The 16,046-nt window shown below is 32.5% G+C and overlaps 1 protein-coding gene across 4 annotated transcripts in view; it reads right to left on the reverse strand.

Moving 5' to 3' along the window:
• BRINP3 (BMP/retinoic acid inducible neural specific 3) overlaps window positions 1-16,046 on the reverse strand; it is a 418,441-nt gene that overhangs the window by 135,944 nt on the left and 266,451 nt on the right. For all 4 annotated transcript variants that reach the window (XM_067729760.1, XM_067729758.1, XM_067729761.1 and 1 more), the window contains 2 exons: window positions 14,753-14,858; window positions 8,352-8,588 (listed from right to left, as the gene is read on the reverse strand). In XM_067729760.1, coding sequence (XP_067585861.1) covers window positions 8,352-8,588; window positions 14,753-14,858 — 343 coding nt within the window. The remainder of the gene's footprint in view (window positions 1-8,351; window positions 8,589-14,752; window positions 14,859-16,046) is intronic.

Genomic DNA, 16,046 nt, shown 5'->3' on the forward strand with positions numbered 1-16,046 from the left:
AAAACCTCTGGACATTGAATATTTCTGACTAATTTTTGACCAGTTTACTACAAATTTAGGCATACAATATGTAGCAAACTTTAAAAATATTGATTCATTCAATTTTTCTGAGATTATGTTCTTCAGATTATTTAGATGTCAAAATTCTTGTTCTTATTTTTAAATTTTTAATTAAATTATGATATAAATACAGTAAAATGCACATAAGTATAAACCCAGAGAATTTTCAGAAACCCAACATATTACAGTAGCCAGCCTATGGAGCAAGGACTCTTGAGTTTTTAACACCAAATGAGACACCCAGACCCTTATCCATCACATCAGCCCTTGCCTCAGCAAAGGCACCATATTCCTGATTTGGAATAGCACAGCTCAACTTTGCCCGTTTTTATACTTAATATAAATGGAATCACTTAATATATATATACACACACACACACACATATATACACTATATAGTATGTATACACACTATATATAAATATATATAGTATAGTATATATATACACTATATATAAATATATATATATATATATTTCAATATGGTTTCTTTTGTCCAATTTGATGTTTGAGAGATTTATTCTTATCATTCTGGATGGATAGTTCATTCCCTTTGCTTTATAGAATTCCATTGTGTAAATAGACCACAATTTTTTACTCTATCTTTGTGGACGAGAATTTGGTAGTTTCCACTTTAAGAGTGTTAAGAATAATGCTACTGTGAACATTCTTGTACATTTTTGTATATTTGTTGTTGCAAATGTGCAAATATTTCTTTTGGGTTTCTATCTAGGAACGAAATTGCTGGGTCACAGGATATGATACATTTGCCTTTGGTAAATGTTGCCAAATATTTTTTCCAAAGAGAAAAAATATTAATTACACACACCCACTGTTATTATGTGAGAGTTCCAGTTGTTTTAAGTTTTCACTTATTTTCTCTGTCTCTCCTTCCTTCCCTCCCTCTCTCCCCTCCTTCTTTCCTTTTCTTGTTTTTTTTTTGTTTGTTTGTTTTTTTGTAATTTTAGCCATTCTGGTAGATGTGTAGTGATATCATATGGCAGCTTTATGGTTTTATTTACCTTTTTCTGATGACTAATGTCATTGAACACTTTGTCATATGATTCTTACCATTTGAAGTTCCTCTTTTGCAAGGTGTTGAAATAGTTTGACCATTTCTTTATTGCTTTGTCTGTATTTTTCTTATTGATTAGAAGGAGTTCTGTATATATTCTCCATAGGAGTTCTTTGGTTGACAAATGTATTGCAAATATATTCTAATGGTGTCTTTTGATTATAGAAGTTTTAAATTTTGTTGTATTCAAATTTATTTTTTTGTCTTTTACATTTAGTATTGGAAATTCTGTTCATAACATTTTTGCTTATTCAGGAAGATCTTCTCCTATGCTTTCCTCTCAAGCTTTTATATTTCTTTCTATCTTTTCGTATTTAGATCAGCAATCAATCTGGGATTGAATTTTCTGGTGTGATGAGCAAAGATTCATTTTCTTTATGCATAGACGTCCAAATGACCCAGTATTACGGAAAATACTGTTTTTTTCCTTTGCACTGCAGGGTCACCTTAAACATAAATCAGAAGGCCATATATATGTAAATCTTTTTCTGGACACTCTTCTCTTCCATTGGTCAGTATGTCTATTCTTAATTTCCCACAATTTATAAGCTTTAAGTATCTAATAGTCTCCCAGATTTATTCTACTTAAGATTGTCTTGGCTATACTAAGTCTACTGTATTTCTATATAAACTCTAGAATCAGCTTGCCAATTTCTGGCATGGGGGGAGAATTATAAGACGTTTTATTAGAAATGTGTTGAATAGATTATTTTGGGAAGACTTGACATCTTTACATTTTGAGTCTTTTGATCCAAGAACATGATATGGTCCTCTACTTAGGTCTTCCATTTTTTTCCTCAGATATATTTTGTCTTTTTCAGTGTGGATATTTTTACATCTCTAAAAAGTGCTGTTTTGTTAGATTTATTTCAAGATATCTGATATTTTTGTGTTACTCTTGTAAATGGTATCACCTTTAACAATTTCATTTTAAATTTGTGGTATATGGCTGTACAAATTACTTTGTATGATCTTTTATGCTGTGAACTTGCTAAATTCACTTATTTATTCAAAATAGTTTATCTTTTGAATTTTCTATGTACAAAATCATATTATATTTGAATATGATAATTTTATTCTTCCTTTCCAATACTTATGCCTTTATTCCTTTTTTTCTTGCCTAACTACACTAACTAGAACTTTGTGTACATTTTTCAATAAAAGTGGTGAGAACGGACATTGGTATCTCATTCCTGTGGGGAAACTGTTCAAATTTTCACCATTATACATGAAGTTTTTGTAGAAATTGTTAAAATATGGAGGGTTCCAGAATTCCAAATTTGTTCAAAGATTTTTTTAAAAATCATGAATAAGTGTTTTTTTCCCCTGAATTTTGTGAAATGTTCACATGATCCTATTCTATTTCTCGTTTGTGATGAAATCTGATAGATATTTTGAAACAAATTAATCTTGAATCTTGAATAAATCTTCCCTGATATTCAATTTGTTTGTTCTTTCATATATTAAATAAGCATGTTAAAATGTCACACTATGATTCTGTATGTGTTTTTTGTTCCTTTTAGTTCTGTCAATTTATCTTCATGGTTTTTGGGGCTCTGCTTTTAAGTGTTGACCAAGACAGCCTGAACATACGCCACAGCTTCACTAAAGTTTAAACAGGTTTCTTCCCTGACTTCCCTTTTCTTTAGAGAACTTGCAATTGTAAAGCATTTCTTTGTCCCTTAAAGAAGTAAATCTTCTTCAAACAAGATAATGTCATTCTCAAGGATCTAGGAGTCATCCCTTTGACTTGGAATCATCAAAGGAAAAGGAGATAGTATGCTTTTCTCCCAGTCTCTGTGGAAAAGTAGGAGACCAACCTCAATAAGGCACAATTAGCAAATACAGATGGCCTAATCAGGTGGTCCACCCTCTACTAAAATACCAATGGGTCAATGATGAAATCCAAGGGAAAATTTAAAAATACCTTGAGACAAATGACAATGAAAATAGAACCATACAAAATCTATGGGATGCAGCAAAAACAGATCTTAGAGAGAAGTTCATAGCAATACAGGTCTTCCTCAAAAAACAAGAAAAATCTCAAATAAAAAACCTAACCTACCACCTGAAAGAATTAGAAAAAGAAGAACAAACAAAACTTAAAGTTAGCAGAAGGAAGGAAATACAAAAGATCAGAGAGGAAATGAAGAAAATAGAGATTAGAGAAACAATAGAAAAAATCAATAAAACCAAGAGTTGGGTCTTTGAAAGGGTAAACAAAATTGACAAACCTCTGGCCAGGCTCACCAAGAAGAAAAGAGGGAAGACCCAAATAAACAAAATAAGAAATGGAAGAGGAGAAGTTACAACTGATACTGCAGAAATGTCGACCATTCTCCCTGCTACTGTCCTCTAGTACTTTTCCATGAGCTAATCCCAAGTTTTAAAAATTCTCCTGTCCTTTGTATCAGAGGAGTTGAGTTCAATCTTCCTTCCCTATTGTAAGTCTCTATCCTTTATTACAAGAGTCTTTAGCAGTCTTACTTGCCCGTTTAACTGGTGTGGTGTAATTTTTATTTTGCAGTTCATATAAATTAATAATTATGATATTGATTCCTGTTGGATTGACTACTTTATTATTATGAAATATTTTTTAATCTCAATTAATGTATCTTGCTTTCAAATTTACCTTAGTATTTTTTGGCTAGTGTTTACTTTACATATTTCTCCACCATTCAACCTCAGTTTATCTATGTCTTTATCAGGTCTCTAGTAAACAGCAAATAGTCTTTTATTTATTTTTATTATTATTAATCACCAGTCCTACAATATTAGTGTTTTATTTAGACTATTTAGTGTAATAAGAAAATAGAATATTTAATATAACCATTACAGTGGAATTAATCTGACCCAACACATTTATTGTAAAGACAATCCAAACCTTCCTCTTTCCGCTGCATTGATCTATTTGACCCAGATGATTTTTCTCCTGTTTTCTACTTTATTTTCTTATTATGGAGTGATCAAATAATTTTTATCTTATTTTATTTTCTTGACTATAATTAAACATTCTTATTTTAGTAGATATTCCAGAGATTATATTATTCTTGATTTATTTCACTCTAATGCAAATTACATCTCTTAGCTCATCCTCAACAATGCCAGTACCTTGGGAGACTTCGAATATTAACACTTTCCATTCACCACCCATTATAACACTATTATCATATATTAGAATTCTACATATATTTTATGTTCACATCGCCTCATAATTATTATTTTGTAAGGTTGATATTCACTTATATTTACTTATGTATATTTGCCATCTCTAGAATTCCTCTTCCCCTCTACGTCTATGTTTTCATGTAGCATTTCTTGTCTGAACACATCTTTATTTTCACCTTCATTTTTGAAACTCTTGTGGAACGTTACATAATTCTAGATTGACTGTTATTTTCTTTAGCACTTTATGTCAAAAATCTGTTTTTGTTTTTGTTTTGATAAGTCAGGCTCATTATGAGTCCAATGAAAGTAATGTCTTTTTTCTCTATGTTAGAAGAATTTTTTTCTTTTTTCCAACAGATTTACTATGATACACTTATCTGTGGTTTTCTTTGTATTAATCATTCTTTGTGTTTGCTATGCTTTTTGAATCTGTAGGTTGAATTTGGAAGTTTTCAGTTGAAAAAAATTTCATGCATATCTCACATGCTTGCCATGCATCTATCCAATATTTCGTTGTTGCTTTTCTCACTGCTTCCATTTCTATCTATTCCATTAACCTCTCTTACTGTTCACTAATCCTGTTCCCCCACTATGCCAAGACTCCTATGAAAACAAAATTTTGAGTTATTTATTTCAGATACTGCATTTTTATGTTTTAGAAGGTCCTTCAGTCCAGTTGTATAGATTCCAAATCTCTGGTGAACTTTTCAACATCTCCATCTACTTTATCCTCCTTTCCTTTCATTTTTTGAGCATTTTAATAATAATTATCTGAAAATTGTTCCTATTAATTTCAATATCTGGTTCATCTTACATCTGTTACCTGGTTTCTTTTTGATATTAGCCATAAGGTCTTATCTGCTCACATATGTTGTAAATTAGAGTTTTCTGTTCATCATAAATAAAAAAAAATTGCAGAGATTTTAGAAAATGTTTTCCTCCTCAAGACGTCACTCTCTTCATATGTAACAGACACTATAGGGAGTTGATCCTAAAAAAATCAGGATATGAGCTATATCAGTGTGGGGTTATATTTGTAGAGAACTCAGTCTGGCTCTGACTCTCCCCTGTTCTTAGGGTATGGCCCTGCAGGACTTTCAGTTAAGGACCTGGTGAGTGTTTGCTACTTCAGGCCTGTAACACTGCAGAAGACTCAATGCTATCATTCAGAGGTTTTCAGTTTATCTCTTTAGGAACATCCGCCATTGGTTAAGGCAAATGTCTTAAAGAGAAGACTGGTCATATATTTAAAACTCCTAAGCCTCCAATTTTCTCACTTTAATCTACTATGACTGCCAAATTTTCTTCTGATTTCTCTGTCCTGGAATGCCAGCATTTTTCAGGGACTAGTCCTAGATTCTCAGCTTCTAACTCTGCCCTGAATTGATAAATATGCCCCAGGGGAAAGAAGTTATAGAAACACAGTGTCACTTCCTCATTCCCTTGGGGGTTTTCCATCCTTCCCTGTTTTATTTTCAAGCTCTTTCCTCTAGAGAGTTTTTTATCTCTTAAGCACCTAAAGTCTGTGGTAAACCTCATTAAGTTTGAAAAGACTTTTGAATAGTTCTTTAGCATCCAGCACTATCTGAAACTCAGCAAATATCTTGTGGTAAAACTGAACTTCTTTAGTCTCCATAATCGCTAGAAGTGTGTTGATTTTTCTTTCTCCCATCAGCCACTCTCTGCCTGGGGAAATGCAGAGCCCTCAGGCTCTGTTCTCAGAATTAAATAAATTAATGAATAAAATGAAAGAAATAAATAGAAACAAAGAAAGGAAGAAAGGAAGGAAACAAGCTATGGATCCCACACATCTCACGCCATGAATTTTAGTCTATTTAGTTGTTACTTTTATGATCTATTATGTCTTTAAAAATATAATTTTAAAAATTATTCAACTTTTTAGTTACTATCAATAGAAGTATTGGACTACTTCAATCTACCACATTTCACCTGGAAACAAAAAAACCCAATGCTCATTTGGTGATTTTTAAAAATATAGTCTCAAGGCAAAATAATAGGGGTGGCAATCCTATGTGAGTTCCACAAATATGGGGTTTCTGAGATTCCCTGGTATAACACATTATACATTATCTAAAAGTGTTGCATTTCATGATTATTTTTAACATCAGATGGTTCTACTTGAATATAACATATTAGATTTCCAATACATTACTTATGAGTATTCTATTGGAAAAACAAAAGAAGAATTTGAGGTTAGAAATAAATGCATTTCAACAATGTCAAGGAGATATGACTTTTTGATTCCTAGACAGTTTTTGTTATTTGTATAGAGAGAAATATTACCCTAATAGAGGAGGATTATATATTGTACACTATTTTGATCAAAATATATCTTAATAAAATCTAAATCTATTAACTCTTTCTAAATCTATTTATCTACCCTTTTACTTTATAATTTGGTGGTTCTACTACACAAAAAGATGAGGGTTTGTTGAAACCATCAATTGTGGTTTTTCTTGTCTGATGTTAGCTGTGGGCTTGTCATATATGGCTTTTATTATGTTGAAATATGTTCCTTCTATGCTTAAATTAAGTGTTTTTATTGTGAATGTATGTTAAATTTCATTATCATTTTTAAGTGTGCTTGGTTAAATGAATCACTGGAAAAATTATGACATTCAAACATATACATCTGATCTCAGGGCAGTTAAAACCTCACCCGTCACTTTGAAAGTTAGCCATGTCCAACACTTGACTAAATGCTACATAATTACACTCACCACATTCTGGGGATTTTTATTATTCTATTATCATGAATGATTATATATGTTGTTATCAATATTTTTCATTTCATGTTGAGGCATTCTTAACCTTTTATTAAAGTTCACTGCTTTATGAAATGAAGGCCATTACAGGTTACACAGTCCATAAGTAACAATATTGAAAACACAATTATGCACTCATAAAAATTCAGAAATAACAAAAACAAACTGCACAAACATTAAGTCAAAACTAATCTGAATTTGGTTTAAAAAGAAGTAGTTGAGTGAAAGTGTATGTGCATGAGATTCACTTTAATGTAAAGAAAGTATAGAACATTCGCACTTTGGATCTTGCCTCACAAGTGAATCTCAGGGGCCATGCGAATAGTCCAGAGGGGTATCAGAGGTATTGGACTAAGAACGGCCGTCTGCCATATCAATAAACAAGAAACAAAGGCTGTTGTGGCCATCAGCCATCAGCCACCTCAGCCACTACAGCCACCCTGTCCTGAGCCCTGAGGGAACTCAGGGTGGAAACAAGATACCAGCTCTCAAGCTATCAGCCTCTGCAGCCACCCTTGTACGGTGCGCCCAGAGGAGGCTGAGGATGACAAAGCACAGGATAGGTTTCTATCACCAGGATGGCACCTAAAGCCAGGAGAGCACCTCAGCTATCTGGCCCCAGATAGCTGAGGTGCATATCAAAGGAAAGAGTTCAATGAGCTTTGACTTTGCATTTTCCCATACCCAGAAAAGCACTAAATTCCTTAACTTGAGATACCTGGTTTTCCTTAATTAACAGTATCTTTTGATACTGTTCCCACTACCTGGACTCTATATAGGAGTCTTCCAAAACTCCTATATATCCCGGCTCCTCCTTTACCTCTTTGGAGCCCTCCCTCAGAGCGATCTGAGAGTCCTGTCTCCTGGGCTTGAAGTGCTCAGAAAATCCGCCCAATAAAACATAAATATGTAATTCTCAACTTCTAGGTTGCACATTTTTTTTCAGTCAACAATTTAAATTCTTATATTGAGAAAGGCAAGGACTTTCTTCATTAAATGACTAATAAATCAGCTCAAGAGCAGGCTAGGTCCTAGCGCCAATAGTACATAGCAATACACAAAGTACCATATAGGCTTTCAGTAAAATACTGAATAACCGACAATGAAAGCAATACACATGTCCATTTGAAAGAATAATAAGGATAAATTGAATAAAATCCTCCAAGTATGTAATAGTTTCTCCCAAAAGGGTAAAACAGTCTTCTCAATATGGCAATTTTTTTGGCAAAGTTTAGAAGTGTTAGATAAAACATATGTCTTACCTGATTCCTCAAAGTCGATGTTGTAGGATTTCCAGGTTTCAGTTATGCGAAGAAGATTCTCCTCCATGGCTTGAATGTCCATGGAGGGGCAGTTGCATTCTGGAAATCTGGGACCACACTGACACCAGCAGTCATTGTCCTTGCAGATAAACTCTCCCTCTGAATTGCAAGCAATGTAGCTCAAAGCTGCTTGTACAAAACGCTCCTGAAGGTAGTCTGGAAGGAGTACTTGCAGCCCTTAAAGAACAAACCAAAACAGTAAGTTTACTCTGATAAGGAAAAAAGCATAATACGTATCTACATATTCACAAAAAGTCAAAATTTGAGTATATTGTTATGTATTTATGCATATTTTAAAACCATCATTAGAAAATTATCGAAGTCTGTAAAATTGCAAATATTTATAATTCTTTTTAATATATACTGACTCCATGAACTGCTCAAGAATCCTGGAAACTGGGACTTCCCTGGTGGTTCAGTGGTAAAGAATCTGCCTTCCAATGCAAGGGACGCAGGTTTGATCCTTGGTCCGGGAACTAAGATCCCACATGCCGCGGGGCAACTAAGCCTGCGTGCCACAACTACTGAGTTTGCGGCCTCAACGAGAGAGCCCATGTGCTGCAACTACAGAGCCCATGAGCCCTGCAGCCTGCACACTGCAGTAGAGAGAGAAAACCCTCACGCCACAACTAGAGAGAAGCTGCGCGCCACAGCGAAGAGCCAGCCCACAGTGAAAAGATCCCACACGCCTCAATGAAGACACCACATGCCACAAATAAGACCCGAGCCACAACTAAGACCCGATGCAGCCAAAATACATAAATAAATTAAATAAATTAAAAAAAAAAAGAATCCTGAAAATTATAGAGGTGTTTAATATCTCAGACTATTTGATTTTGTTTTTTAAACTGATTTGATTGGCATTTGACTTAATTGATCAGAATATTTGGTTATTTTTATATAATGTAGATAGAACCTAGCTTCCCATACTTTTGAAAAGAGATGTATGCATTTATTTTACACTACTTGATTTCAAATAGTTTTCAATATTTTCATATACCTTTAGCTCATGTTCTATCAGCTCACATCTACATAGATATCAAATACAAAGGGTTTGTGGCATCAGCAAAAGAGTTATGAAATACTGCTATAATGCTTATCTCATGCCACTAACAACACATAACTTTATATGAGTTTATTTTTCATACAATCACTTAGATTGACTACAGGGAAGCTATTAGACTGATTCAATTATTTCACAGTTTATTTCCTTGTCATATATTAAGACAGCCTTAGTGATACAGTTTATTTCTTTTCTACAAGCAAGTTTAGTAAATTTGCTAACTCTTAAGAAAATATAAAAAATGAAAGTAAGGCTATAAAATTAACATTTGGAGATCTCTACTAGTTTTACATTTTAGCATTTCTTGCTATGGAGAAAAATCTAATCAAAAGGGTAAATATTCAATGTAATAAAATAAACATAAAAGTAAGGGAAAACTTAGTCAATATCTAATTGCTATTTACTACAAAATTTGATTTTTATAACTTTTACATGTCTCCTTTCTAACAAAAACAAAAAACACAATTTTTTGATACAACCATCATCTATGAGATTAATTCAACTAAAATCGTGAATTAGCATTTAGGAAAAAATTCTACTTTGTAACTATCTTGACAATTATACCTATCTCATTCTTTCAGATTAGTTCTCCCATAGGTGGGTCAGGAAAAGTACTTTTAGCACTTATATATTTACTTTATTATTCATTTTAATTTTACCTCAAATAAATAACATTTATGGAATGCCTTCCATTTGGAAGAGACGTTCTAGGGAAAGTACAAATATGAAGATGACCGAAACATATCCCTGCCCTAAAGGTACTTGCAATACACTTAGGAAAAATAAAAGAAGTAATATAATATGTAATATTAGAAGTATGTAATAATATTATACAATAGTACTTAATAACTACTAGAGTTGGGTTACAGATATTTCACTAGGTATGATTAATTGTTCCATAAAAAAGGTAGACTGGAACAGTATTTGACACGTGGATATGCTTCAACATTAAGAGAGGTTTTTTTGTGGCATAGGATAATACATTAACAACATCACACACAAATGAACTGTGGAATATATTTTTTAAAATAGCAACTAGCAGTATTGTTTTAATACATATACAGTATAAGAATGCAATGAGTGAGTTGCTTAGAAAAATAAATCTAGAGTAATGTTATTGGGGTTCCCATAACAGGGTGAAGTATATGGAATTAATTCATTTGTATTTAAATGATGTTTAACAATGAAGGTACTCTGAGTGGTACATTATTTTGATATAGAAGATATAAAGAAAAAAGATCAGTTTAGACAGAAGACTAAAAAATATCTAAACTAAGGAAATGGTGATCAAAAGGCAGTTTAGGAGACAGGAGAAGAGGAGTTAGAATCTACTAGACACTACTTTATTTGATGTAAGGCAGGTGAAATATGTCAAATGACCTGAAGGAATAAAATGATAAAGCTAGAAATATTCTTAAATGATTAGACCCGTGGGTCACCAAATTACTGTATAGTTGAGAAATATCTAGTGATTGCTTCTGACAATTCTTCCATTCAGTGTTAAAAACAAAGTCAGAGTCTCTGTTAATACGACTCAGGAGTCCAAATATACTTATTTTAATACTGCATGTTTTAACATCTCAGGTAACTGTAAGTCTATGGACCAGATATATGGAACCCGCTGATTATGTCAACCTTAATTTTATAAAAAAGCACCTCCCAAAACAAAAAGAAATTCGAAGAATTTATGTTACATTTAAAATGTCATAAACAAAGTCATAATTGTCATAATTTTCAGTCTGTAAAAATGATAGTGCCTTTGCAGAAATAGAGAAGGCTGGAAAAGTAATTTGAGGAGGAATGATTGGTGGCAAGAAACGATGAGCTCAGTTTTAGACATACAAGGATTTCTGCTGTATTATCTGTCTTATCTATCTATCTATCTATATCTATCATCTATGTATTTATCTATCTCTAAAGAAAGGAAACTGACATTCTGTAAAACCCGCACTAAAAATAACAAAGATTTTTTGGAAAAGAGCTCTACAGACAGACCACTCAAAATTTTATAATTTTATAACTAGACCACTAATGTAAACAATAACTGATACCTAGAGAGAAAACTTGAACTGCCTTGGTAGACAACTCAGAGGGACTGGGGGCTGTCCTATAAACCTTTTTTTTTTTTTTTTTTTTTAGGTACAAAAACAATAGAGTACAAAATACTGATAAATGAATTGATAGAGCTAGACTTTATGGGGTTTTTTTTGCTAGAAATATAAATTAATATAAATTATTTCAATATAAATTATTTGCCTTCCTTTAAATTTTATATGTGTAAAGCTTTGAGAAAATTTGTTCCAACATATCAATAAACAATAGGAAAGAAAAAATATTTTTAAGCAATATCATCAGATTTTTATTACAAGCAAAAGATAATTGCATGGTGTCCCATCTTTAAAAGTTACATTAAATCTTCTATTTGATAATAATGCCATCCTTTGCCAATTTTGATGAAATAAAACATTAGGAACTAACTGATCCGGAAAAGTATTTGTTACCTAGTCATATGGATCACTCACTTTCTGGGAATTTTCCTAAAAAGTTACTGCCAAGATTTTATAACTTTTAATTACTACTGTTACCCTTTCACTCAAATATACCTTGCTTGATATGTTAAATTCATAAGAGGTTGAGGAAATTGGAATATCGTTAATTTCAATATGTATTTGCTCACACTTCTTATGAATTACTTTTTGTCATATGTTTTAAATATATTTTATTAACAATTTAGAGTTGTAGATATGGATATTTCAGTTTTTTTTTTTTAATGTCTGTTCTGTACCCTAATTGGCAAAGCCAGACAGACAAGTAGGTAAATCCAGCTTACTCACTGCCAGAAAACATTTCATTTCATTTGTTTTCAGTCAAAATCAGTGTGTTAATGTGTAATGCATCTCTCTGACATCTCATTTATGAATGTCAATTCCAATGTTAAGTCATGGAATTCTTTCTGAATTTGTTGCCTAATGCTGTAGCTTCAATAATTCTTACTGATGCTTTCTTTGCTCTGATAAAATTCTACTTCAGGAGTAATTCTTCTTCTTCTACAAGAGTAGAGTTTTGGAAGAAGAAGGTCAATACTGAAAAACTCTTATAATTCTAGATTCCTCTCAATAATAGAGGTGAATTCAGAAGATCTCCAAATGGGTCAAACACTGATTCTAATGCTTCACCTTGTGCTTACAAACAAAACAGGAGACACTAACTCTCTCTTTCTCTCTCTCTTTCTTTCTCTCTCTGTGTATATATATATATATATATATATATATATATATATATATATGTATATATATATACGCACACACACACAATATGTCATCTATGTCTGTATCCATCTATCCATACCAACCAACTTACTATATAACTATATAACTAACTATATAACTATATAACTAATCTATATAACACAAAGACCTCTGGTGGTACCTCAATAAAAGATTCTTCAGAGACACAAGTTTTTCCAATTGCCATATACAGTGACTCAGAGTTTTTTATACCCTTTAAAGAAATGTACATTGGTAAGTTTACTCCAGAGTTTGTGAGTGCTTTGCATTCTTTTTCAAAGTGGAGAAAAGCTACTTTTAAAGGTAGATTGAAAGGTGAATCAACCTGATACTTGTACTGTAAGTACAGATGAAATTTAAGAAAGAGTACAAGGGGAATTGAGGGTCTCAATATTGATTTCCTAATGTTATGTTTGGAAGGATCTTTGTTCATTGGGGTACAAATATAGTTGCAATAGACAACTGAAAATATAGGCCTAGCCAATAAAAAAGGTGAAAGAGATGCAGATTTCTGCCTTACAAAAATTGAGGAGAGTAGAAATAGTAGTTATATAAGGAGTATTGATTCATTTATTCCTTGTGTTAATTTTTCTTCAAAGAAGATTGGAGGATGAAGTTTTGTGTTTATAATATAATATTTTTAAAACTGAACACAGTGATTCACAAAGAATAAGAATCAATAAATAGTGTTAATAAATAAAATTTAATAATAAATTAATTGAAATAAACATATTTGATATAAACATTCTTTGTCTTTTTCTATTAAAGTTAATACTCTGATGGAAAGTTAATACACACATTTAAAAAGGAGTGACTAGTAGAGAATTACAAGTAATATTGATAGATTGGGTTTCTATTTATATTAGAGAAAATATTTCAATAACTGTAAATCTAAAATTGACAATGATAAATTGGATAGCATTTAAAGTTTAAAAATGTTAAGTGCTTTCTTTGTGATTTTTATACAATTTAAAATGAATGAAATTCATTTGTTACTTAGGGTAAATTTAACTAGTCTGATGTCATTACATTTTTTAGATGGAAAAGTTGAGGAAAAATGGCATATTTCTGAAACTTTTAAGCATTTTTATGTAAAACTGAATAATGTAAATACAGATCTAACCTCTGCAATTAAAAAAGGTAGACTAGAAAAAACAACTCAGAACTACCCCTTTGATCAGTCAACTTAATTTAGATGATCTGTCATCACAAAGACATTTCTGAACTTATTCAACTAGTACGTGTTTAAACATGTGGATTCACAACCTTTCCCTGCCTGTATGAATGAGTGATATACACATCCTTATAACCAGTTAGGATAATATGTATTTGTTAAAATTATTATTTTAAAAAGTCCTCTATTGAATTATCTCACAAAATACAGTAACAGAGATGATAAATTACCTTTATCACATAATGTATCTCTAAAATGAAATAATGCAAGTATAAGTATTTTGTTAATATATTCTTAAGTATACTTCTGTTTGTCAGAAGAGAAATGAAGCCTTAATTATCATATTAGGTTATATTTAAAATGTAAAACGTTCACATCACAGTATGCATAAATATGGTTATGATTTTTATCAGAATCTGTAAGGAAGAAGTCAAAGCTCAGGAGACCTATGGAAAAACTGCTACTTACTGAGACAATGATTACTGTATGGAAGAAAAATATTATCACAATACATTTTCAATTGTTATTGATAATTTAAGAAGTAAAGTGAATTTTGACATTCCCTTCATCTGGTCTAGAATGTTCATATCAGTTAAAAATTAGGAGATTAGCCTTTTATGAGAACTCTAAAAGCCTAGTACTGCACATACAGCTTGAAAGAAAGAAACAAAGAAAGAAACAACCAAACAAACAAAGAGAGAGAGAGAGGGAGGGAGGGAGGGAGGGAGGAAGAAGGAAGGAAGAGAGAAGAAAGAAATCACAACTGGATAACTGTCATGCAGGCTCATAGAGAATTAATGAAATTTCACCTACATACCTTGCAACTGAATCTTATTCTCAGGACTCTGAACCAGAACAGAACTGACAGAATCTAGGTTGTCATAGTTACTGCAGCCAAGAGGACCCGTCCGTGTTTCTGTTACCTAAAGAACAAAACATCAACTTTATTTTATATACCAGACTTTACCATGTTCTTTCCATTCAATGTAGTTGTCACACACTGATATTATACATCTGACAGTAAATATCACTAAAAGGTCTAGGATCTGATACACACCAATAGTACACCTAAGCACAGAGGAGACAAATGACGCCCTTTATCTTCAATTCCATTTCCTTCTCTTTGGCCAGTCATCCATCTTCAGAGAAAATAATGGAAGCCCTCTTTGGTCAACAACATCCTTCATATAAGCTCACTGATTTTACCCAAGATAAGACAGAGCATGCTTTTAGGTAGAGAGCAAGTTTGACTCATATGAGAATTATTTTTTGTTTGTTTATCTTTCCTCAATAAATCAAAACCATTTACCGGGTTACGGTCTAAAGACTGATATTATTATTGTATTCTTCTACTTAAAAATCTATAATTTCCCATTCTTTTATGGTGGTATCAATGTCTAAACTCTTCTGCTTGGCTTCCATCTGCCCCACTTCTCCCAGCACGCAGGCGATCTTGCTGTCCAGTTGGACTTTGTTAATTCTATGCCTTTGCTTATACAACATCCTTCACCTTATCCCACCTTTCTCCTTTTGGACTAATTGGTTTTCTCTATCCTCAAGATCAACGTCATGTTCAAACACCCACACAAAGTAGTCCCTAATGATTCCCACTTGCATTACTTCACCATTTCTATAAAGTTATGGTTTGCAGGGCCCAACCTTAGCACTTAATTATGGAATCACATATTGAAGAGTAATTTTTTTCCCATGGGTGTCTTGGATGGATGGTGTCAGGAGATGAGGAGGCATTTAATCAATTATGTCAGACTGGAAATTTGTCCTGAGGATATTTTTTTTAAAACCAAACATTTTAAAGCAGAGGAGTATTGGAATCATTTTTGTGTTTTAAAAAGATATTCACAACAACCAGAATGGTTTGCAAAACATCATTCAGCTCATTTTATTTCGCAGTTCACAGCCACATAATGGCTTCCCATCTAGCTCAGGGTAAAAGCCAGAGCCCTTTTCCATGGCTAAAAAGATGCCCTATTTTCCAGCTGCCTGTTACCTCTCTGAACTCATCTCTCTTCCACTTTTCCTCATTTACTCCATTCCAAGAACACTGGCTTCTTTGCTGTTCCCCAAACACATGCTAGGTATCCTCCTGCTTC

This window comes from Pseudorca crassidens, chromosome 2 (assembly GCF_039906515.1).
Source record: "Pseudorca crassidens isolate mPseCra1 chromosome 2, mPseCra1.hap1, whole genome shotgun sequence".
NCBI classification, from domain to species: domain Eukaryota; kingdom Metazoa; phylum Chordata; class Mammalia; order Artiodactyla; family Delphinidae; genus Pseudorca; species Pseudorca crassidens.